General features: G+C 35.4%; 1 protein-coding gene across 1 annotated transcript in view; it reads right to left on the reverse strand.

Annotated features, from left to right (window-relative positions):
* The window catches only part of LOC149787841 (protein Wnt-7b-like), a 152,150-nt gene extending 126,261 nt beyond the window's left edge, over positions 1-25,889 (reverse strand). Inside the window, exons 1-2 of the mRNA XM_089974059.1 lie at positions 25,778-25,889; positions 14,797-16,752 (exon numbers count right to left, since the gene is read on the reverse strand). Of these exons, the coding sequence (XP_089830185.1) occupies positions 14,797-14,879 (83 nt within the window). The 5' untranslated portion in view covers positions 14,880-16,752; positions 25,778-25,889. The remainder of the gene's footprint in view (positions 1-14,796; positions 16,753-25,777) is intronic.
* Positions 25,890-27,049: the final 1,160 nt, after the last annotated feature.

Consider the following 27,049-nt stretch of genomic DNA (forward strand, 5'->3'; position numbering starts at 1 on the left):
ATATCCCCTTTTGATCAGTTGACTACCTTATGATAATATTTTTGTTGGGGGGGGATAAATAATTATTAGTTAATACTGGAAGCGACCATCATTCCATTAAGGTTTAAATGTATTGATTGATCAAAATGTTAACATAAGAATACCCTTGTTTAATCTCGGAGTGTGTGTGTGTGTGTGTGTGTGTGTTGGATTGGATTTTTTAACGTAGTTTTAACAAATTTTCAGTCATATCGCTACGATGTCTGCAGTGTGGCAGTTTATAGTGATGTCTAGCACTAGGGCATCATGCCGCAGACCTGTAGCATGATGTCCCACCCAGTAACATTATCCTGACACCAGGCCGACCAGTCCTAACACTAACCTCTTAATGCCGAGCGCAAAGAGATGCAGCTGTTAGTACCATTTTTATAGGTATTCGGTATGACTCGGCCGAGGTTCAAACCCGCGACCTCCCACATCGGAAGCGGACGCTCTAATCACTACGGCGCTGGAGCTGTCGTTTAATCTAGGAGAGTGTATGTATGTATGTATGTATGTAGAGAGACAGACAGACAGACAGAGATAGACAGATAGAGTGAGAGAGAGGGGGGAGAGAAGGATAGAGTTTGATCTTGTGCAAATAAACAGTTGATGAAGATTGGTTTCCTTAATAAGTACCAAAACATAAAAGCATTAGTTCAATGGTAGCATTATACTTCTAAGTTTAGCAGCCAAACGTGGAGAAATCATATCATAAATATCTTATGAGCTAAGAAAAATAAAATAAAAATGAAAAAATAATGTTCCCAATGTCGTTACCTCAGGTTTCCTTCACTGATTTGCTTTATCATTCATGTCGATTTAATAATTCTTTATTACACCATTTTTCTTGCAATGTCCAAACTCTAACATCACGTAATCCACGGTTTCGTCGACAATTTAAAGACATACTTCAAAGAGCTCGAAAACCCCAACCCTCTGTACAAGACTTCTCTATACCCCGGTTTTCTCTAAAAACCGTCTTCTCTGTAACCCAGCTTTCTGTGCAAAATAACCACACAAAACCAGGCTTTCTTTGCGGATTTCTCACAGATTATGATACCAATAAGGCCGTTCTAACAACAATCAAACCTCTGTAAACTGGCCACCTAATTACAACAGCCAACGTATGTGGTCGTCACATTACTTGCCTTAAAATTAGGGCTTGACAATAAACGAAATCTGTCGGAGCGAGATCAAAGTCCACATCCTTCCCAAATCTTCTCTCAGTCTCCCTTTATCCCCGCGCGGGGACGCGCGCGCGTGCGTGCATGCGTGTGTGTGTGTGTGTGTTTGAGAGAGAGAGAGAGAGAGAGAGAGACGGGTTTATCGTCTTCTCATGCTTTCCTTTTAATATTGATTGAAGATTCGCAAGGGAAATACCACGGGATCGGGTTTAGCGTTATGTATAGTTGTGCCTCTGTGAAATAATGATGAATGAATTGACAAGCAGCGGGAGCGATAGGTAAATCAATTCTCCATTTGAGTAATCCTTCTTCATACATACAATCAAGGACTCTGAGCGTGCCAGATGGAATGCCCCCGACCGGGCCTCTATCTGATAATGTCAGTCTAGTCTCTGTCAGAATGTACGAACGGAGGATTTGCACTAGAGCGACCGCAAGGTATCGAATTGACACATATTCTTCATGAAGCTCTTCCCATGTACTATTCATTATAACTATTATTACTATTTAATTGCTGGAATGACGACATTCTTAACTCTAGTTGAGTACAACACATTGTTACAACTGTGAACCAGTCACTTAAAATAGGGATGATTTCTAACAATTTAAAAGAATTCGTTGGCGAAGGTGAAAGGGAGGCTACAATATACCAAGAAAATAGGGAGGATAAACAGGATCTGACTGAGCACTGTCAGTACCCGCTTATAAGACGAGACCATTTGTAAATTACACAGACTCAGATCTGGCGTCGTAAAATGGGCCGGCAGATCTGGTCTGTGCAGTTTGATAGGAGTAATCAGTAGAACAATAAACATAGACCCTGATATGCAGGAGGATTTTGCTACGGCAGATCATGATCTTTGTTGTTTCCAGTTTGACCCATATATAAGTGAGTATATATACTGTATGTAAGGTCATTTTTAATGTTGGCGAACATTGTGGGGAGGTTGGACTTTAAAATGATGGGTATATGGTATTTTTTTTATATATTGTTTTCTGTGTTTGTCTGACTAGATGTTCGTATGTGTTTCAGTTTAAGATGTGCTATTGATTCATGCCCTAAAGCCATACATACATACATACATACATACATACATACACAGAGACAGACGTACATACATAGAGGGAGAGTGTGTCTCATATATTCATGGATAATGTTGGAAATAGATTAGTAAATATCGAAATACATACCGTATTTATTCGTGAAAAAAAAAAAAACCATCAAACTAGGAGCAACGGACCATATGTACTGATGCATTATTCAGTCTGGGTATATGCTACTAGTAGATGGGTGAACGTTTAACACAAAGGTTGTATTCATTAGAAAGTAGTAGCTTGAACGATCAAACGTCATATGTTCCAGTGTCTCCGACAGACTACGCACCGTCAAATCAAACGTCATATGTTCCAGTGTCTCCGACAGACTACGCACCGCCAAATCAAACTTCATATGTTCCAGTGTCTCCGAAAGACTACGCACCGCCAAACCAAACTTCATATGTTCCAGTGTCTCCGACAGACTACGCACCGCCAAATCAAACTTCATATGTTCCAGTGTCTCCGAAAGACTACGCACCGCCAAATCAAACTTCATATATTCCAGTTTCTCTGAAAGACTGCGCACCGCCAAATCAAACTTCATATGTTCCAGTGTCTCCGAAAGACTACGCACCGCCAAATCAAACTTCATATGTTCCAGTGTCTCCGAAAGACTACGCACCGCCAATTCAAACTTCATATGTTCCAGTGTCTCCGAAAGACTACGCACCGCCAAATCAAACTTCATATATTCCAGTTTCTCTGAAAGACTGCGCACCGCCAAATCAAACTTCATATGTTCCAGTGTCTCCGAAAGACTACGCACCGCCAAATCAAACTTCATATGTTCCAGTGTCTCCGAAAGACTACGCACCGCCAATTCAAACTTCATATGTTCCAGTGTCTCCGAAAGACTACGCACCGCCAAATCAAACTTCATATGTTCCAGTGACTCCGAAAGACTACGCACCGCCAAATCAAACTTCATATGTTCCAGTGTCTCCGAAAGACGACGCACCGTCAAAACTGAAGATTTGACAACGGAAATGTTCCAATGAATACAAACAATTTGCATTTTTTGTGAAGGCACATGTTAACGCAATTTTATCAATGATTTTCTTCATAATTAAAATCGAGACATATATTTCATTGTTCTTAAAGTCGTCACAACAAAACAACGGAAAGGGGCAAACTATTATGAACTAAAAAAAATGTGTAAAAAAAACAAACATAACCCACATACGTACCGGCCAAGCTGGCTGGCGCAGGGATAATATCTAAAATGGGATAGTAAATTGCAGATAGCGGAAGCGCAAATTTAGCGGCGACGGTGCATAGTGCTGGAGCTCAGACATATCAAGAATGCCTCCGGCATTTGCATAAAAATATACTTGAGTCGAATCTCGATAAGGTCCACTTTCTTTTAAGGGTGAGTTAAAGGTCCATCTTACTGATCTAAAATTTGATCCTAAAAATGTTTTAATGAAGAAGGACAATTTATTGTATTTCTTTCACGACTCTAGTGATAGGAGAGGATAAATCGAATGCGCTCATATTCAAAGGTTCTGTATGTTGGATGATACAGTTAGCACTCCTTGTTCGCTGAGGCATGTGTTATGTCTTTCCCAAACTCGGCTTCCATTTCAGTGAAATTTCCTGATCAATAATAACAATAATAATAATAATAATGAGGACTTTATATAACGCCTAATCTTTATAAGCTCTAAGCGCTTTACAAAATTAAATACCTATAACATATAAAAACATATAATGATATGATTACAAAAAAACCCACCATGAAATTAGGAATCATAAAATAACATGCTGAAAATATTTAAGGTAGGAAACATTATTAGGTCTTTATGTTTGTTCTTGCAGTCGAAATAAGTGTGTTTTAAGAGCATTACTGTGTCTTTGTGTCTAAGTTCAGGGGGCAATTCATTCCACATTGCTGGGCCCTGGTATGCAAAAGAACGTTGTCCATATGACTTTGTTTCCATAGTGGGAATAATGAGTATACGATTGTCAGAGGAGGAGTGTAAGTATCTTGCTGGTGTATACACATGGGTGAGGTCGGATAGGTACGTCGGACTGGAGTCCGTCAGTGAAACGTAGCACAGAGAACACATTTTGTGTTTCATTCTGGATCGAATGGATAGCCAGTGTAGGGTACAGAGCAGCGGGGAGGTGTGCTCTGTTCGTGGTACTCTTAGTATGATCCGAGCAGCTGTGTTTTGAACTTTTTGAAGTTTCTGGAGTAGATATTGAGATGAACCCGACATAATTGAGTTACAATAATCCAGTCGTGTAAGTACTAATGAACATGGGGTCCCGAGTGGCCGAGTGGTCTAAAGCGCTGTCCGTTACGGATCACTACCATCTCACCTCTGTCTGCGTGGGTTCGAGTCTCGGATTCAGCCAATGTGGGTATGTGAGAGAGCTTGCCAGTAGCTTCTCGTTGGTCGGTGGTTCTTTCCAAGGTTTTCCCGGGTTCTTCCTCCACCATTAATACTGGCCGCCATGTATAGCCTATCGTGTGCTGAAACATGGCCTTCAAAACCCTACAAAAACAACAACAACTAATGAAAACACAAGTGTTTTAGTGGCATCAGCTGAAAGATATTTGCGAATGGAGTTGATGCATAATTGTGTGATTCATCCAACTCTTACTGAGTAAGTAGATTTGGTTTTAATGATGATTATTATATGTTCATTTAAATTATTATCTTCATCATTATTTATAATGACAGACATTGAAATACATCCAAATGGAGAAATTTAAATTGCTCGAAAAGGTGTAAGTGTATAACATACAGACGTTTATTAATCAAAGTATATAAGATGTATAGAAATCAAAGTGTATAAGATACGGGTGTTTAAAAATCAAAGTGTATAAGATACAGATGTTTAGTAACCAAAGTGTAAAAATACATAAGTTTAGAAATCAAAGTGTAAAAATACATAAGTTTAGAAATCAAAGTGTAAAATAAGTTTAGAAATCAAAGTGTAAATATACATAAGTTTAGAAATCAAAGTGTATAAGATACACATGCTAATGAATCAAAGTGTAAAAGATATAGATGTTTAGAAACCAGTACGTATGACATACAGGTGTTTACAGATCAAAGTGAATACGATACAGATGTTTAGAAATCTAAGTTTATGAGATACAGACGTTTATGACTCAAAGTTTATAAGATACAGATGTTTAGAAATACATTTGTATAAGACAAATATATTGAGAAATCAAAGAATATAAAATAGAAATGTTTAGAAATCAAAGTGTATACGATACAGATGTTTAGAAGTCAAAGTGCACAGGTGTTTAGAAATCAAAATGTATGAGATACAGGTGTTTAGAAATCAAACTGTATGAGATACAAATGCTAAGGATCAAAGTGTACAAGACACAAATGTTAGGAATAAAAGTGTATAAGATAGAAATGTTTAGCACTCAAAGCGTGTAAGATACAAATGTTTAGGAATCTAAGTGTATATTATACAAATGTTTAGGAATCTAAGTGTATATTATACAAATGTTTAGGAATTAAAGTTGATACGATATAAATGTTTATGGATCATAGTGTATAAGATTCAAATGTATATGAATCAAAGTGTATAAGATATAAAAATTTAGGAATCAAAGTTACTGCTGTTGCTTTTGTAGGACTTTGTGCCATTTTTCAGCACAAGATAGGCTTTACATGGCCTCCAGTATAAGCTGTGGAGGCAGAACACGGGAAAACTCGGGAATGAACCATCGACCCATGAGAGGCTACTGGCAAGCTTTCTCGCATACCCACATTGGCCGAATCCGAGACTCGGACCCGCGCAGACAGAAGTGAGATGGCAGTGATCTGGAACGGTATGCGCTTTAGACCACTCGGACACTAGGACACTCGGGGCTCTAGGAATGAAAGTGTATAAGATACAAATGTCTATGAATCAACGTGCATAAGATACAAATGTTTTGGAATCAAACTGTAAACGATGAACAGGAATAAACGGGTAAAAGATGAAAGTGTTTAGGAATTAACGTGCACAAGATGCAGATGTTTAGGACTCAAAGTGTATAAGATGTTATGAAATCAAAGTGTATGAGATGTTATGAAATCAAAGTGTATGAGATACAGATGTTGATGAATCAATGTGTATATGATACAGATGTTTAGATATTAAAGTATGTAACGTCGCCCTCTTAGTTAAAGGAGTTGTAAATTCGGTTTGGCTGGCGTTATCTGGAGGATGACATCCCTCGTTATGATAGCACGGTGGGAGTGGAAAAATCGAATTTCAACAGAGAAGTGAGCGAGAATATTGGGGAAAAAAATAGTGCAACACGAGCCCCCTTAGACAAGAAATAAATAACAAATTTAAAAAAAAAAACAAATTAATAGCGGCAGTTCCAGTTCAATCTAAATTGTGTCAACATAATTTAACGGCAGTTTCCAATTTGTATTTATTTCAATATAATAACGAGTGGTGAAAAGAGCGCAAAGTCCATGACTAATTGCATCACTTTCCTCCCATGACCATGCATCAACGTCTTCCTGTTTCCTCGAGCCTTCATATTCTCTACGCTTCACCCCTTCCTGGACTTACTAGTCCTTTATTCTCAGCTCGTCACTCCTGTTTCGGACTTCTGTCTTCGGACTGTTCCGTCTCTTCCCAGAAAGATGTTCCTTAAAGGACAAAATTACCCTTAAATCTCTGCATGTACCACCTTCTATATGTACATAAAATTCCCTCACTTACGTTACTCAGAAGCATACTAGCTATCCACACTGCACAAATTCTGAACTAATGCGATAGAACATCACCCTCGCTTCACATCGACAGGCCATAATTAACACATTAGCGGTATAACTAACGTTACCGTATCTCTTTACATCCGATACCACATGCTCGATTACTATTGCATAACATTTTTAAAAAAATCAACTCACAGCAATCCCTAACTTACAAGATTATTTAAACATTACAAAATCAGATATAATTATGCAGTTTTCGTTAACTCACGATAATCAAAATCGTCCTAACAGACCAAGAAAACTATTTCATATAACCCTATGAAATTCTACAGATATGAAAACGTGGATACCATGCAATCGTAAATTTTATCAATGAACCAGTAACTGTTAAATTAATGAGATAAATTACATAACAACTCTAAAATCAACAGATTTCCGTGAAATTGAATAAACGATACATAATATGGATCATAGCCATATCAATACATTTGCATAAAACAAACAATAAAAAAATAGAACATTACGTGGGAAATTAAAATTGCGTACCTTAATGCTGTTCTCTTTCAGAAATTGTCCGTCCTAGAACTAAACCCTGTCTTTTCTTACAAGACAGCCACCTGGTCCCCTTTTCTTGTTTAACGATGAATGCACTATTCTTTTTAGGTGTCCTCTGAGTCAAACGTCTCCTTTCAAGAATTTTAAGACTAAAGAATTCCGACTATGTTCGTCACTTTAAATTCACATTATTTTCAAAGTGTACGCCTTAATTTACTCTGCCCAATCGTAAGCAGTGGTTCCTAAATTATCCCAAGATGATCATTTATTTCGTCAGATCTCAGACAGCATAGAATCTGTGAAGTACGGGTATATCAAGTTCCCTTTGAAAATGATAATTTGACATTGGTTCCAACCAAGCGCTGAATGGTTGGTAGCTTAAACGTTTACTTTCTCAGGATAGCGAATCAATGTCCTAGTCAATCTCACTGAGTCATAAATTCTAGCCTTTCCTGTTTTAACACTGACATGGGAGAGAAAAGTGGAAAGATCGAAGTGATCCTTCACAAAGACGTTTCTGACTTAAATGTGAAATTTTTTAACGCTCAGTGCATTCAACTTTAAGGTTAATACAATTCACAATTCGACACTTTACAAAGTGTATAAGATACAGATGTTTAGAAATCAACGTGAATAAGATAGAGATGTTTAGAAGTCAAATGGAATAAGATACAGATTTTTATAAATCAAAGTCTATAAGATACAGATTTTTATAAATCAAAGTCTATAAGATACAGATTTTTATAAATCAAAGTGTATAAGATACAGATATTTATAAATCAAAGTGTATAAGACGTTTATGAATCAAAGTCTATAAGATACAGATTTTTATAAATCAAAGTGTAAAAGACGTTTATGAACCAAAGTGTATAAGATATAGATGTTAATAAATTAATGTGTATAAGATACAGATTTTTATAAATCAAAGTGTATAAGATACAGATTTTTATAAATCAAAGTGTATAAGATACAGATTTTTATAAATCAAAGTGTATAAGACGTTTATGAACCAAAGTGTATAAGATACAGATGTTTATGAATTAAAGTGTATAAGATACAATAGTTTAGTAATCAAAATGTATAAGATAGAAATGTTTAGAAATCAAAGTGTATACGATACAGATGTTCAGAAATGAATGTGTATAAAATACATATGTTTATAAATCAAAGTGTATAAAACGTTTATGAACCAAAGTGTATAAGATACAGATGTTTATGAATTAAAGTGTATAAGACGTTTATGAACCAAAGTGTATAAGATACAGATGTTTATGAATCAAAGTGTATAAGATACAGATGTTTATAAATCAAAGTGTATAAGACGTTTATGAACCAAAGTTTATAAGATACAGATGTTTATAAATCAAAGTGTATAAGACGTTTATGAACCAAAGTGTAGAAGATACAGATATTTATGAATCAAAGTGAATACGATACAGATGTTTATGAATCAAAGTGTATAAGATACAGATGTTAATAAATTAATGTGTATAAGATACAGATTTTTATAAATCAAAGTGTATAAGATACAGATATTTATGAATCAAAGTGAATACGATACAGATGTTTATAAATTAAAGTGTATACGATACAGATGTTTATGAATCAAAGTGTATAAGATACAGATGTTTATGAATCAAAGTGTATAAGATACAGATGTTTATGAATCAAAGTGTATAAGATACAGATGTTTATGAATCAAAGTGTATAAGACGTTCATGAACCAGAGTGTATAAGATACAGATGTTTATAAATCAAAGTGTATAAGACGTTTATGAACCAAAGTGTAGAAGATACAGATGTTTATGAATCAAAGTGTATAAGATACAGATGTTTATAAATTAAAGTGTATACGATACAGATGTTTATGAATCAACGTGAATACGATACAGATGTTTATGAATCAAAGTGTATAAGATGTTTAAGAATCAAAGTGGATAAAATATGAAAGTTTAGGATGGATAAGAAATTGTATCTGATGCAAATATTTAGAAATCAAAGTGTATAAGATACAAGTAGTTAGGAATCTAAGTGTATAAGATGTTTAGGAATCAGAGTCTATATGATGTTTAGGAATCAAAGTGTATAAGATATAAATATTTAGAAATCAAAGTGTATAAAATATAATTTTTTGGGAATCAAAGTATACAAGATATAAATGTTTTGGATGCATAAGAAAATGTATAAGATACAAATATTTAGGAATCTAAGTGTATAACATATTTAGGAATCAAAGTGTATAAGATGTTTAGGAATCAAAGTGTATAAGATATAAATGTTTAGGAATCAAAGTGTATAAGATGCAAATATTTAGAAATCAAAGTGTATAAGATATAAATATTTTGGAATCAAAGTATATAAGATACAAATGGTTAGGAATTAAAGTGTATCAGATATAAATATTTACGAATCAAAGTGGATAAGATCTTTAGGAATCAACGTGTATCAGATATAAATGTTTAGGAATCAAAGTGGATAAGATCTTTAGGAATCAAAGTCTATCAGATACAGATGTTTAGGAATCAACGGGTATAAGATACGAATGCTATGGAATCAAAATGTATATGATACAGATGTTCAGAAATAAAAAATGTATAAGACGTTTAGAAATCAAGTGTATAAGATGCAAATATTTAGAAATCAAAGTGTATAATATGCAAATATTTAGAAATCAAAGTGTATAATACACAAATGTTTAGGAATTAAAGTGTAAAGGATATAAATGTTGATGAATCAAAGTGTATATGATACAGATGTTTAGAAATAAAAATGTATAAAGTGTTTAGAAATTAAGTGTATAAAATGTTTATAAATCAATGTGTATAAGATACAGATGTTTAGAAATCAAGGTGCTTAAGACGCTTAGGAATCAAACTGTATAAGAGACAGATGTATTGAAATTAAAATGTATAATATGTTTAGGAATTACATTGCATAATGTGTTCATGAATCAAAATGTATATGATAAAGATTATAGAAATCCAAGCGGATAAGATGTTTATGAACCAAAGTCTAAACTATACAGATGTTTACAAATACAGATGAAAGTGTACAAGATGCAAATCTTTCGCATGTATAAGATGTTTTGAAATCAGAATGTATAAGATACATATATTTAGGAATCAAAGTTTACAAGGTACAAATGTTTACGAATCAACGTGTATAAGATACAAATATTTGCAAATCAAAGTGCATAAAATATAAATGTTCAGGAATCAAACTGTAACCAGTGAAAGGAATGAAAGGGTAAAAGATGCAAATGGTTAGGAATCCGAGTGTACGAGATCCAAATGTTTAGGAATTAACGTTTACAAGACATAAATGTTATGGGATCAAAGTGTATCAGATACTAACGTTTAGGAATCAAACTGTAAACAATGAACAAGAATAAAAGTGTACAAGATACAAAGGTTTAGGACTTAACATGTACAAGATACAAATGTTTAGGAATGAAAGTGTATAAGAAAGAAATGTTTTGGAATCAAAGTGTACTAGATGCAACTATTTAGGAATCAATTGTATATAAGATGCAAATGTTTAGGAGTCAAACTGTTAACGATGAAGAATGAAAGTGTAAAACATACAGATCATTAGGAATCAAAGTGTATAAGTTGCAAATGTTTAGGAGTCAAAGTATATTTGATACGAATGATTAGGAATCACGGTGTATAAAATATTTAAGAATCAAAGTGCATAAGATAAAAATGATTAGGAATCAAAGTGTAAACAATGTAAATATATATGAATCAAAGAGTATAAGATTTGTTCTAGGGTTTAACGCCATTTTTCAGCACAAGATATGCTATACATAGCGGCCAGTATAACTGGTGGAGGAAGAACCCTGGAAAACCCAGGGAAGAACCACCGACCCACGAGAAGCTACTGGCAAACTTTCAACGCTAGCCGAGCCTTGTACTCGAACACACGCAGACAGAGGTGAGATGGCAGTGATTTGGAACGGTGAGCGCTTTAGACCACTCGGCCACTCGGGGCCCCAAAGAGTATAAGATACAAATGCTTAGGAAGCAATGTGTCTAAGATATAAACTGTTAGAAATTAAAGTGTATAAGATACAAACGTTTAGGAATCAAACTGTAAACTATGAACAAGAATAAAGCTGTAAAAGATGCAGATGTTTAGGAATCAAAGTGTATAAGATATCAAAGTTTAGGACTTAACATGTACAAGATACAAATGTTTAGGAATGAAAGTGTACTAGATGCAACTATTTAGGAATCAAAGTGTACTAGATGAAACTATTTAGGAATCAATTGTATATAAGATACAAAGGTTTAGGAATCAAACTGTTAACGATGAAGAATAAAAGGGTAAAACATACAGATAATTAGAAATCAAAGTGTATAAGTTACAAATGTTTAGGACTTAAAGTGTACAATATATAAATGTTTCGGAATCAAAGTGTATAATATCCAAATATTTAGGAATCAAAGTGTATAATATCCAAATGTTTAGGAATCAAAGTGTATCAGATAGAAATGTTTAGGAATCAAAGTGTATAATATCCAAATGTTTAGGAATCAGAGCGTATCAGATAGAAATGTTTAGGAATTAAAGTGTAAAAATAGAAATATTTAGGAATCAACGCGTATCAGATATAAATGTTTAGGAATCAACGTGTGAAAGATACAAATGTTGAGGAATCAAAGTGTCTAAGATACAAACGTTTAGGAATCAAATTGGAAACGATGAAGAATAAAAGGGTAAAATTGCAGATGTTTAGGAATTAAAGGGTATAAGATACAAATATTTAGGAATCAAAGTGTCTAAGATATAAATATTTAGGAATCAAAGTGTCTAAGGTGCAAATATTTAGGAATCAAAGTGTATCAGACATAAATGTTTAGGAATCAAAGTGTACAAAATGCAACGGTTGAGGAATCAAAGTGTATAAAATACAAACGTTTAGTAATCATATTGGAAATGATGAAGAATAAAAGGGTAAAATATGCAGATGTTTAGGAATAAAGGTGTATAAGATACAAATTTTTAGTAATCAAAGTGTAAAAGATACAAGTGTGTAGAAATCAAAGTATTTAAGATGAACAGGAATAAAAGCAGATAAGATACATATGTTTAGGAATGTTGGCTTTGGAAATGATTGCAATTTATTTTAGAAAATTTTATCAATGAGTGAATTATTATGGAACCTAATTTATGGAATTTTTAAGCTTCTATCGTCCTGTCGTGATATTTCAATAGCATAGGCGATCAAGACATTTATTTTACCTCTTTAAGACGATTTACCAATTGCAATGTGCTTACATGATTTGGTAAATATGGCTACAAATTGTTATGTATATATTGTCTTCATGATATATTGCCACAACATAGCTATGTATTTGTTGTCTTACTGACATCTTGCCACGACATAGTTTGCTGTGTATATGTCGTCATATTGACATCTTGCCACAACATAGTTTGCTGTGTATATGTCGTCATATTGACATCTTGCCACAACATGATATGATATTTTGCGCCCGGGGACGAACTATAAAATTGGCGCCCCAGCCCCCTCCCCGTTTAATCACATTTTTGAATATTACCCTTGTTTACTTATTATAATGTAACGTTGTAAGCCTCATTTTGGCGCCCCTGTACCTTGGCGCCCGGGGACATATGTACCCCCCTGCCCCCCTCCCCCGCCCCCAGCTACGCCTCTGTGCCACAACATAGTTAGCTAAGTATGTAAATCTGTAAGGAATACATAATCACATCCACAAGGTGCAATTGGTAACTTGTCCTGCTAACGTAAAATCTTGATTACGTATTTACTAGAAATAACCCGTCATTTTGACGGCAACTTATACTTCTGTACTATTGGAACTTGACGTTAGATAGTATGTAATCGTACCCTAAACGCAATAAAGACTATGTTGGGTACGATGAAGAACAAATGTAAACGCTTTCTAATTTCAAGCTCCAGTGCTTCATACCTGACACCTTGCCTTGCGAATGTAAGATCTGATAGACTAGTGTAATATATCGCCAGACCTATATAAACTGAGGTAATGCAGAACTGGGAAAATATGATTGCTTTGTGAAATACGAATCAAACTAAGCGTCAAAAAAATCGTAAAACAGCTATGACTTTTTGCCATAGATACCTCTAGCTTTTATAGACATGAAAGTGGAAGATAACCTGTGGCTGATGTGAAAGATAATGTCAACACCCTTGTCTGACTTCCAGATATATCCATTGATTCAAACATGTTATTTTACTGCACTAAAACTACGATCTTCTTTCTTTGTTATTGAAATCACTGTGAAATAGTTTCATTGACTGTAATATCTGAACAAACGCTAACTTTGTATTAGCAATGGCTGATACTTAATTCAGCTTAACCCATTACAGAAAGGGATAAAGTAACTTAATGTTTGCATCTATCCTTCACGAGTATTACAGATTATTATAGATTAAAATCACTGCTGATGCATTTAAATTATAAATTCCACCTGGAAAATAATACCAAAAACACGAATGTATCGCCGGTGGGTGGGTAAATAGTAGAAGTAATCATCATCATATCTGCTCTGATTGCCATGCCCCTTAAAGGACGATTGTGTCACACACACACACACACACACACACACACACACATGCCGTTGATATATCAATCTTTTATAGACACGAAAGTGGACGATATACATGCAGGAATAAGCTAAATAGTGGATATTCATTCATTCATTCATTCATTCATTCATTCATTCATTCATTCCCCACAATAAAATCATTATTTGTGCAATTTACCTTGAACGTATTTTTAAAGTACAATACATCAATAGGCACTGAAAATGGATTCTACACGACAAATATGTCTGATACATATGGACCTATGTCAGTGTGTCTGGACAGGTAGCTAGCTAGCTAGCTGGTTAGGTATGCATCATTGCTATGTTCATGGGTATTAGTACCCACTAGGTAGTAATCGGCATAGTTTTACATGAAACAGACGTATTGTATGCTGATACAAAGCTGAAATGAAAGTTCCCGGTCCTTATTTATAAAATACTAGGGATTCAAACATTAATCTGAATCCGATGGTATTGTCTTCCTTTTTTCCTCAGACTGTCAAGCCTGCAGACCTAAGAAGTCCATATTTTTCATCCAAAGGATGAAATCATCGATTTAATAGCATACACGATATACAAACTGAGAGGTTTAAACAAATAAATTTTCACTGATAAAGTTAAATTTAAAAACACGGTAAAGAGCATACAGTACTCACCCAGACTCCTCGAGTCGGCCGGATCCGAAGTTGATTATCAAAGAAATCCAGAAGCCAATGGCAAGTCGGTTAAAGCACAACATGTCTTGAAATAACTTTACCTATCACTATAGTCATGTAAGCCTGTAACTTCACCAGTTTCAACATATCTGTTTTGCCGTCTTCAACATTTGAAATAGGTAACTTTATTTTATCGGTTGATCTTGTTTTTCGAGTGGACTTTCAAAGCATACTGTTACAAAATCCTAACCGCAGTTCAAAAAAATATTTTAAAGAATCTTATGAAGCGTGTTCAAATATGAAGTTCATTTGTTAACTTTTCTTTTGCTTTCAATGTAACGTTTGAAACACAGCAGTCGCCTCGACAACAGCAATCATCAAAATGCCCATGTCCAATGTTCTCTTCACGCATTGGAACTGTTCGCAGCTCAGGAGACATAAGGAAGGTGAAAAAGTGTTTTCCGTGTCTGGTTAACGTATTATCTAACTTTTCCTTGCTTTTATGTTGAAATTGAAGGACACCGGCTATTTTCGATTACCAGACAATATTCCCGCATGAACGTCACTCCTGTCAGCACCAGAACGTACAAACGAATCCATAAATTGCATTTTAAACATGGTTTAGTATTTTATTTGTAACTCGATGAAAACTGACGGAAAAGGTGAACTCGAATTTCAATTTTATCCCGATTTTTGAGGGAAAATATATTTTTTGTTTTAAAATAGAGTTTATAAGTTACATAGCTCTGCTTGTGACATAATTAACGAGAGTAACTGTGTACAATCTTCTATGTTTAAATTGGCACATAATCCTGGGAATAACAAATCTGTCCAAACTATATCCAGTGCACAGTTTATCACTAAGACAATATAAACAATTTGTATTCTCCCAGTTTTACTTTCTGAACATATTTCAAGACAGAGCTAGAGAAGTTTTATCCTGTATAACAGTTACTCTCACAATATTATTTACTAATGCTCCACAAGAGATATTCCATTCAACTATTTTTCACTGACAATCTTGACACTCCATCAGTTTACGTGGGTTCTGGAAACAGTTAATACAAAGGAATCTCTGAAACATTGGAAATATCATATATTTTTTTCTTAGATTTGTTTAGTTGATAGGATCAACCTATACTTGTGCTGTATGCGATCCAAGCTTCTCCAGGGCCAGTTACAATGAAATTAAATGCTGAATGTAATATCCTCACCTCACTTGTTAAGACGATGATTCTATCCTCTGTAATTGATGCAAGACACGGGGATATTGACTAATGCGCCTTTGACACTATTCAGCTTAAAAGAGTACTAAATTTATCATTAATGATCATGTGTCATTTTGATGATGAACTTTCAATAGGATAATCCCGTGTTTGTACGCGAGTAATTCTGTTTGTAAATCTTTCTCGCCGTTTATCACGATCCGCCGATCCTCGACTGCAGCCAGTACTATGCAAACAGTTCACCTGTGTACAGATTTGCATGTAATGGGCAGGTGTCTGTTACATATCCACGTCCACCCTTACTACACGACGCAAAATATTCCAGACTCGCCCGTTTTTGTAAACATTTCCAGAGTCTTTCGAACCGACTGGACGGCTCGTCTGTTTGCTCGTCTTTACTTTGTTTTCACAATAACAGGGTAGTGAGCGCTTGAAGTTTGGCTCTAAATACGAATACAGTTCAGACGTATACCATTCGCCTGGTATTGTGATAAGGAGACACGACTCTTTAGTTGCCCATTCTCACTCTATTGTAAATCTTCTGTTGACTACTGGATTGTACCTTGGCTTAGAACTTCACGTCACGTTACTACGTCAACTTCACCGGACTGCTGTAAAAACGGAAAAACGACCTGTGCATGGTCTGGACACCTGGCCATTAAGAACTCCGTCGGATATAGGACATCTGTATAAACCGGCCACTTCTGTAAGTGCTCGCTTCGAGAAAGCTCTGAAATAAGTACACAAAGAGCTTCAAGTAGCATATTTATCGTCGATAATTTGACTCGTTGATGTAACAGTGAGCCGCATAATGTCAAGGAAAATTGGGATTAGGAATGCGTTTTCATTCCAGACAAATTTGAATATGAAAAGTTGTGAAATAGTAGATGTCGATATATCAGGTGTTGAGGCTATCAAGATCTCACGGTTTATAAAACTAAGGTAGAGAGAGAGGGAGAGAGAGAGATCACCCCTTGTGAAGTTCAAATGTGTGATGCTGTCAAGTTGATTATAAATGTCTAAACATACAACAATCATTGAATTTATTCATCGTGGTGGCTTAGGTTGGAGTGTAGTAAGTAGTTGTTGTCGGGGCACCGACTGTCAATTTGACATAAATCCGCAATGACTACCCCAGATAAGAAACTATCAAGACAAACCCAAATTCCAGCTGCATTCCTATGTATTTTTGTCGTGACATTAAACTTTTCATCGCGGAAAAAATTAATCGAATCTTAATGAAATAAAAATCAATTTGATTATATGTATCTGTGTAAAACGGGCTAAAAGCCCCATCGATGGCGGTCTAATTTTTATATTACATGCACAGAAATAAATTAATAAATAAGTTAATTAATTAAGAAGCCAAGACATGCTCGTGGCTTCCGGATCAATAGCATTAACTTTACAACATATGATTTTAAATTCCGTGAAGGATGTAGTTCTTTAAATATTATTACGAGAGAGAGAGAGAGAGAGAGAGTTGCATTTTCTCATGGGAATCCAAGCTAAATCAAACTTCACTGGTATACTGTATATTAAAACTGGAAATAACACTGTGGAACAGAGGAGGTTGATTCACATTAAATAGATTTGTATATAAGCTGTTACACCTGTATTGTGTATCTAATTGACTTAACACCAGGTAACTGTACACCATCATTTATATGAACCCCGAGTGTGAAATATGGCCAATATTATATGTGGGCCACCCACTAGCTGGATCAACTGCTCTGAAGAACTGTATCCAAAATAACATACTATCCAATTCACGGGGATATTTTACAGACAAATATGATTGCATTCCATCTTAGAAAAAGATGGAATGAGAACGGGGATATTTTACAGACAAATATGATTGCATTCCATCTTAGAAAAAGATGGAATGAGAACGGGGAAAAATAATGTTCAAGGCAGTGTATGTAGTCAGGCACACTGAGTAAATTACGTTCTACAAATAAAAATATTGTATTTGATTTTTGGAGAAAAAGACAAGACGATGCAAAGAATGCCCCTCTTTCCCGCCCTCTCACTCCTAAACAGTCTCCCATATGACTGGAATGAGGAACAATGAGTAAATACATTATAAAAAAAACAGACAATATTTGTTCTTCATCCACACTCTTTTTTCTATTCTTTTCAATTTAGGTATTCTGCATATTTCCCACTGCAAAATTCTGAACCCGAGGGAAATGCCAGAGATTTCAGTACTCCCCGTGTGCTTAGGCAAAGGTTTGCACACAACTAGCCGTGTATTATCGCTATTCTTGCGTGATTAATTACTATGCCTATAAAATATACACATACACCTATAAAAACGTTTCCTATCACGGAGAAAACGTACTCTAGCAGCACATGAACTTCCCATGTTTAAGTAAGGTTGACGTCAAAAAGCACAATTGCCAAACCAGGTAAAACCAACCTGATCATGAACGCATAATGTGCAATTACTAAACCTGCTGTCTTTTGTGCCAAAGGTGCTGTGAGTATCGCAGGAGAAATACCATTTTAAAGGAATGGTAAGCTGAAATTATGCCAAAGTCAAGCATTTATCTTTCACTTTTTCGCCCCACTTCAACCTCAGCTTGGACAATTAGGAGGGCTGGCGTTCGTACATTCGTTGTCATTAGTTTTCCTCAGTAACACCTAGCTTTCTTCACCCCACCCCACCCTCACCCCCACACAAAGAAAAATGAGAACCATGTCAGAATCATAAGAAATTTCCTAAATTACATACATGGATTAAGTACAAAAGAAGACACATAACCGGAAGTAAAATCCTGATAGATCAAATATCAGTTGTAGTATTGGTTCAAAGAACAGCAGAACATCGTATTTTAAAACCATAGTAATCTTTCCATTATTATAATATCTTGACCGTAACTTATGTTCACATTAGAAATAATGTCCTTCCAAAATTATTTATTTTTCATCAAGTAAAATAATCTACATTTGCACAATATTAAGTAGACATCTACCATGGAAAAAAAAACTGCTAGTTAAAATTGAAACTTGAAACATGACAGAACTAATTGTCCGCAGTGTGGTCATTGTTAAACATGGCCGTACATGCACCAGGGCCATTTGTATTTGTATGTGCTTGCAGTCATTTGTTTATTTTAAGAATACTTTATTTTTCTTAATAAATGAAAATGAATTAGCGTTGTCAAGCATTTGGTATGTGAAAGGTTGTTTTAAAAAAGCCTTTACATGAAACCTTGGAAAATCTATTGGCCGAAACATAACCGAATTTTTTAATCAAACAGTTTAATTTCCAACATCTAGCGCACCGCTGCGATTGTTAGAAACAAAAAAAAATGTGTTAAAATGGGATTAACCAACGATATATATATATATAATTTAAAACATGCCTTAATTTTTTTAAATAGTCTAAAGAAAAATTACCCTTCGTTTCATGTATTTTCAATTATTTTTGATTATTTACGCCTTGATATGATATAATTTTGTTCAACTTTCCAATTGAGTGAAATAATTGCACAATTTAGGTTCTTTCAGATATATTAAAGTGTCTCATTCAAAAGAAAATGACTGCTGTGGAACTTTTTGTGCCGAATTTACTTTGAATTGAAAAGGTTTTAATAGCTGATGAATTACAATTGACATGATGGTTGACCCCAGAATTATGAAGAAACAGTTGGGGATAGGTCCCCTGGCATGAATACAATAAGAAGGAAACATGGAATGTGTGATAAAGATCACTTACAGGTGGACTATTCACTCCTTGAACGTAATTTTATCATAATCGTATCACACACGAACTGCCCCTCTTGAGAGCAGTTATTGAGTATTTGAACAAGTTTGGTGTTTTTATCTTGTCATTTGTTCTTGCCTTTTTAAATATGATTGACATATGGTTGTGTCCTTTCTACCTATGGTGCAGAGGTCGTCCAAATGCAACCCACTCGAAGACAGCAGGTGCGCAGCTTGCAATGATAGGTGGAAAATATATATTTTTTTATATAGAATAGATGGCTTTAAGGACAATGTGCTGACTGGTCACCATATGTATTCCCCTGATTTTGAATTCGATGGATTCACAAGTTGCTTTCAATGCTCTGCTTACACTGTTTTGTTTTACAATATATGACTTTATGGACAAGTAGTTGACTGGTTATGATATATATTCTCTTGATTTTAGCTTTACCTAGTTTAACTAGTAACGCAGCCAGTGCCTAAAGTGTTACAGACAAAAAGAAGAAATAATCTCTTCAATGTTTATTTCTTTATTTTTTCCATATTAAAAAGACAACAACTCAGCTTTAGTTAGTTTGCTCCTCATATTAATGCCAAAACAGTGATGGAATTTCCGTTACTGATTTCTAATTATAAGTAGACTTAAATTTTTTACTTCGTAGTATTTTGTAGAATCATTCTTTATTCCTCATCTGTCTTCCTGATAAAATCAAAGACTTCATATTACAATTAAGTCATATATTGCCATGTTTCTTTCCTTTTTGGGATAACAGTTTGTGTTTTTGTGTTCGTGAGATTTTATTTGTAATTTTTTCTTCTTTTTATACATTAAATATATCTCAGCAACTTAATTAGCCACTATATCGTGTAAGGCTAATATCATTTCAATTTTGTAATGTTATGAGTTTTGTTACCTAGTCTGTCTTGTGTGTAATCGTTGTCATCGTGTTTTTTTTTTTTCTTCATTACAGACATCGCAAAGTTTCCTGCAGTTTATGAGTGAAAAATAGTTTTGCCCCGTTATTATACTTTTCTTTATTTTCGCTCTGTCGCTACACCTGAGGCGCCAGTCAATATGTATTCACCTTCTCTTCTACCAGTATGTCTTCATCTCTTCCCTTGCAGACACACGGTACTAATTGTACGGAAAAATGGGAATTAGTCTGGAAATGGGAGAAGATAAAATAGAGTATATATGGGTTTGGCTGGCCAGGATTGGTTGATAATGAAAGATATAATTTAGTAAAAAGATTCTTTTGAGAGTTTATTCTAGTAGGACCTGAAAAAATAGAGACATTGTTTTATTTATTGAATTTCAGTCCTTTAATATTCTTGAGTTTGGAATACTCATTACTGAAATTAGCGCCTGACTCTTTGGTCCGGAATTGAAAGCAAGTGTTTCAAACACATGTAGGTCAAAAACATGCCGCGACTCATACCATTTTCTCTATAAAAAAAAGCTGTCATCCAGGATGCATATATACTGAAAAATTGGGGTTTGATCATGAGCACTCAGAAATGTAAAGTTATCGATTTTTTAATATCATGGTGATTGCACATGTTACCGGTGGGAACTGAATTAGTACCGTTAGTTCTTTAGATGCTTTGGGTACCCGTGAGAAGAACTGAGACTGAGCGTGACATACATATGTAATTACACTTCACACCAAGCCATAGCAAGCGCGTTGATTGGTTAAAATCACATCATGTGACACAGAAAATTAAAGGTTATTAGTTCATAACAGCAGAAAAAACTACTTATATATTCATGTGCCCTTCTTGCGTGTTTTGCATAAATTTGTTTGTAATGGTGTAGTATAGTTCTGTTATTTCGTGAGATTCGTCATTATTTTTGTAACAGTTTCTGATGATAAGAATTCGATATCATATTTTACAGTATTCGTGAAGTAGCTAGGAAAATACGAACTGCCCTTGATTCACTATGGTCCTTCATACAGTATGACATTGAATTTCAAGCGTCAAAACTTCATGATATATATTAAGTTCATTTCTTTTACTAAAGCGTAGTTTTTCAACCAGTCTACCCAGGGCCGGATGGTGGGGGTGGTGGGGTGGAACAAGGTTTCATTACACCCACTCCCAGCTATAATAAAACGTATATACACAAATGTATAGTCAATTGTCACTTGAAACATGACCGTCATTTCATTCTTGCGTATGTTTATTAGGTATTATGCCCATTTTGAGCAAATAGACATATTGACTTTTGGTTTGCTGCCCTTTCCAGGAAAGTCATAACCCTATTGAAAATTTGGACACCGCGGCCCCAACACTTGACCTGATCCGGACCTGACAATTATATAAAAACAGTGATAACGATTGCTTGTGGGCTGTTACCCAAATTTCGTCTGCTCAATGCATCTTTGGCTTGTACATCGTGCATACAATGCATCTTTGGCCTGTACATCGTCCGTACAAGGCACATTTTGCCTGTACATCGTGCGCAAAAGGCATCTTTGGCCTGTACATCGATCGTACAAGGCATATTTGGCCTGTACATCGTGCGTACAATGCATCTTTGGCCTGTGCATCGATCGTACAAGGCATATTTGGCCTGTACATCGTGCGTACAAGGCATATTCGGCCAATACATTGTCCGTACAAGGTATATTTGGCCTGTACATCGTCCATAGAAGGCATCTTAGGCCTGTACATCGTCCGTACAAGGCATATTTGTCCTGTACATCGTCCGTACAAGGCATATTTGGTACGTACAAGGCATATTTGGCCTGCATATCGTCCGTACAAGGCATATTTGGTCTGTACAGATGATACACGTGCTTTTGCTTTCAAATCAATATTTTGTACTATCTACCTGCGCCGACATCTTCCAGATTTTAATGGGCCACGTATAGAAAATGGCATCACATTTCGTATGTATACATGGTTATAATACGGAATATGACGTCAGTGATACATGCTAAGTATTAAAAGTTGTTACGAACACTGCTGATCAGTGTAGTTATTCCCCAATGATGATGTAATATGTCAATTACCAGCACGACATTTGTGCGATCATACTACCGTGTGTACTTGGTTATAAGACAAGACCAATTAAAAACTGCACACACACAGATCTGCTCTCGCATAGTGCAACGACAGATCTGGGTCTATGCAGTTTGGTAGGAGTAGTCAGTAGAACTAACAACATAGAAATGATATGCAAGTGGATTATGTTACGGCAGATCAAGATCTTTGTTTTTGTTTTTTCTCAGTTTCCCTCGATTTATAAGAGAGTACATACGGTATTACTCTGCCCAAAGGTAACTGACAAAATTGTAATTCAGATCAAAACGTATAAAGATACAGCTGAAATTACCAAACGAATAAAAATTATACTTACCACAACGACCAATCTGGTAAGTAGGTACTTAATACAACAACCACTCTGGTCAATAAGTACTTAGTACAACGACCACTCTGACAAATAAGTACCGTTTAATATTAATGTCAAAAATAAACGTTTTATTCTTCACCTTTTTGCATACGGGTTTATACCGGATTTAGTTCTTGTTATAAGCATATGGTTGCTACAGTAGATTGACTGTATTTATAAATTACAACTAGCCCATAGCTCGTATTATTTTAAATCAAGGTTTACATGAATGTCGCACACCCAGATACATAAGGGTATAGTTTACTTTGGCAGTGACCGTTTTCCGTTACGGTAGATCTCCAGAGAAAAACTGTTATTCGCGCAGTTCATCCTAGCAATGTCTCTCTGATCAAACGAGACGTGCCGTGCTACTCAGGGGATTTGTCACTGGCCTGACAATGCTGATGTAACGCGACAAGGGCAATAGATATTTCATGCGCTCTCTCTGATAGGTGCGAGTAGAACGATACTGGTGTATCGATAACAAGCCAGACATAACTATATGGTCACATCAATATGAGAAAGTGTTCATAGCGCTAATTATAGTTATTGTTTACAGTTTGAATTGCCCACTTGAGAACTATCATGATATTGGAGCCAATGATTCTATGTGTCACTGCCTTATTTCCTGTATTAAACGTTCCTAGGCATTTTCCCATATTAAGCTCAAAACCTAATATGTCAACAAATAGGATATATTAATTAAGGTTTACATTAGGACTACGTTAACGGATGACAAAATTTGCCACGTGTAAACCTGTATCTGGTTGTTAATAATATACCATCAGGACTATGTCTATGGGGAAATAACTTGTGTTGGACTGTGTATTATTTGCGGTTGCCCACGGTATGCCACTTGACAGTTACTGTGAGTCATGCACTGAGAGATATATATGTACATATATGTATATATATTTGCCGAAGGTGACTAAACATACAGGTTGACACCAATAACATCCCGTATAATGAATTTCTACCCGTAAGAGTTAAGTGCAGAATAATAAAATGAAAAACATAAATTAATTAAATTTTTCATCCAAAAACAGCAAGGATTTATCTAAAACACAAATTGGGATCGGGTAAATTCCATTGTGCACCCTTCTACCTCGTGAATCACTAAATGGAAGTTATAGTTAGGTAGGTACACCCCCCATATTCATCAAAAGGGAAGACACGATATAAGCATGAAGTTGCTTTTGAGGGAAGAAGGAGAAGGTGGAGAACTAACACAATGAAGATGACAAGAGAATGAAGGCGACAGTTTAAAGCTCCTTTGGCTTTCTGGGACATACCCAAACCAAGACATCACGATGTGTACCACACCATTCATTACCGCCTGTAGGGACACTCTCAAACTATGACATCACGATTTGCGCTACATCATCTTATCTCTCCGGTTGGGATACTCCCAAACTATGACATCACAATGTGTGCCACACCATCCTACCCGTCCTGTTGAGACACACCCAAACTATGACATCAGGACGTGTGCCATACCATCCTCCTCCTCCTGTTGTGACCCCCCCCCCAAAAAAATAAAAGTCACATTTCGTAGATAGCAAAAAAATATTGTTTGTTTCTTGACTTTCCTCTATACCATAAGAGGATGGATGACGATATTTGCTATTTTACCTTTACTAGGATAAGTACGTGAACTCGTATTAAATGCCATATTTTTTTTCTTCGTACAAACTCTTCGTTAGTGTTGAAAATTCAGTGTTTGAAAATTCATTGCATACATCGATACCAACAGCTTAAGTCAGTTTTCGTTAAACATAAAAAAATGTAAAGTTGGGGTGGGAGGTCAGATGAAGACAATTCCAGTAATGTAACAGTAACGTCCATCTCCAAACGTATACCTAGACTCTGAATCTTGCTTAAATTACCCAATTGCATGTATATTTTTAAAGAGTGGTGTATCCTCTCATTATTTTGTGTGTGTTTATTTTACTCCACGAAGTCAAAATATTTTCCTCAATATCTACAAATTAACAAGATGACAGAGCTTTCGTTTATTTAAACTGGTTTAAAATTCTTGTCTAGTAAATTGGTTTTTTTTAATAAAATGCATTCAGTAATTTTTGTGAAGCAATCGCTCTGACAGGTAAACTATTCACTCTCTATTTGTTTCAAATTAGTATTGAATTTTATTTAATTGATCCAACTAAAAATAACCTGACTTAAATTTGATAGTTCTTCACTGCACAGTAAATATTACACTATTAAAATGTACAGGCAGAAATATTATTTGAAAGATCATAATTAATTATTCCATTTATATTTTTGCAGTTATTTTAAAGTTACGTTCTCCTCTAAACGGCATGTATAAAACGACCTTTATATTTTAGTCCAGTTCACAGGCAAATACTAAGATAGTTGAAGCTACTGAGCAAAATCTGATGTGCAATACAAAGTTTTTTCTTTTTTTTATCTTCAATTACTTGTTTACTAGATCGGATTTGGGCTCAAATCCGTAGAAACAATGAGAATTTCACAAATTTGCAAGTCCGATCAGCCTCATTAATTTGAAATCAGTTATATAAAACAATAATCGCGAAATTCAACGTAAAAACACAACTAAAGCGATTTCGTACATTTGTATCCATTACATATGCCTGTTGTTCGAATGTTAATATAGACTTACCGCAGAAATTCGCCTAAATCTAGCACTTCCAGCAACAAATATTCCAGTACAAGAATTGATCGGTAACTGGTCGAAGTATCGCGTGAGAGCTAAGTGTTTAAAACAAAAAATAAACAGTTACCGCAAAGTGCCAATTAATTGCTCAACTGTTTTCACTCGTGAACTACACATGCCGTCGAGAGCCGGCGGAAAAACACGTATAACTTATAAATATAAGTTGACATCGTTTATTGATAAAAAGTAAATTGTTAATTTGGTTGCTGGTGACACGAGACGCCGCATTGATATTGACCTCGGAAAGAGTCCATTTAAGGTTCTCAGCACTCTCGGGAAAGTTGTACACATTTATATCTTGCTGGTGATGGGAGTGTTTCATGAATTGGACTTCTAAAAACAACTGTGATTTTCGTAGCTCACAAATGCAATAGTCCGTTTTGGGGGGAAATCTTGCAAAATTGACCTACAATGTAATCTGAGGACATGCTATGCCTTACTCGGTATGTGCACCTATTCCAGCTATAACGCATCTGAGGGAATATATTGAGAGAGAGAGAGAGAGAGAGAGAGAGAGAGAGAGAGAGAGAGAGTCATATTGATATCAACACCTTCAAGAACTGCACTACTGAGTTACATTTCATTAAAATATTAAATAGCTACGAAGACCTGTTGATAATGTGTTCACTGGCAGCTTGTTCACGGAATCAAACGTAAATTTGTTCCATTTGGAAACGACAACGCTGTAATTCTTGTGCAATCAACTTTTAATGATTTGCAAGCGATATACATTACGATTCCTGGAAATTCTGAATCACAGAATACATTTTAGGGACACACAAGCAACCGTGTCGTCAAACTCACGCTACAGTTTTGGAGGTTTACACATTTCAGCAGAGTATCAGACATAATCAGGTACATTTTTTATTGTGCGGTTTGTTGAAGCAGTGACACATGACCCCACTTCGCGCACGCTCATTAACAAAACTCAGATTATAATCCTGAAAACCAAAGAAGGGCGTTACTTTCACGTGTATTAACTGGATCGTTAGCACCTATTTGTGTAAATTGTGCTGTTACTAATCATGTGACTTTTTTACCACACACACACATACACACACACACACACACACACACACACACACACACATAACAAATGTATACCTCACCAGCTATATACATTCTTTCATGAATATAGTGCAGAAAGACCGCTCCAGTGGCCTAAGTGGTTAGAGCGTCCGCCTCTGATGCTGGAGGTCGCGGGTTCGAACCGAATCA

The sequence above is a fragment of the Sinohyriopsis cumingii genome, chromosome 11 (assembly GCF_028554795.1).
Source record: "Sinohyriopsis cumingii isolate HCF-2022 chromosome 11, ASM2855479v2, whole genome shotgun sequence".
Taxonomy (NCBI): Eukaryota; Metazoa; Mollusca; class Bivalvia; order Unionida; family Unionidae; genus Sinohyriopsis; species Sinohyriopsis cumingii.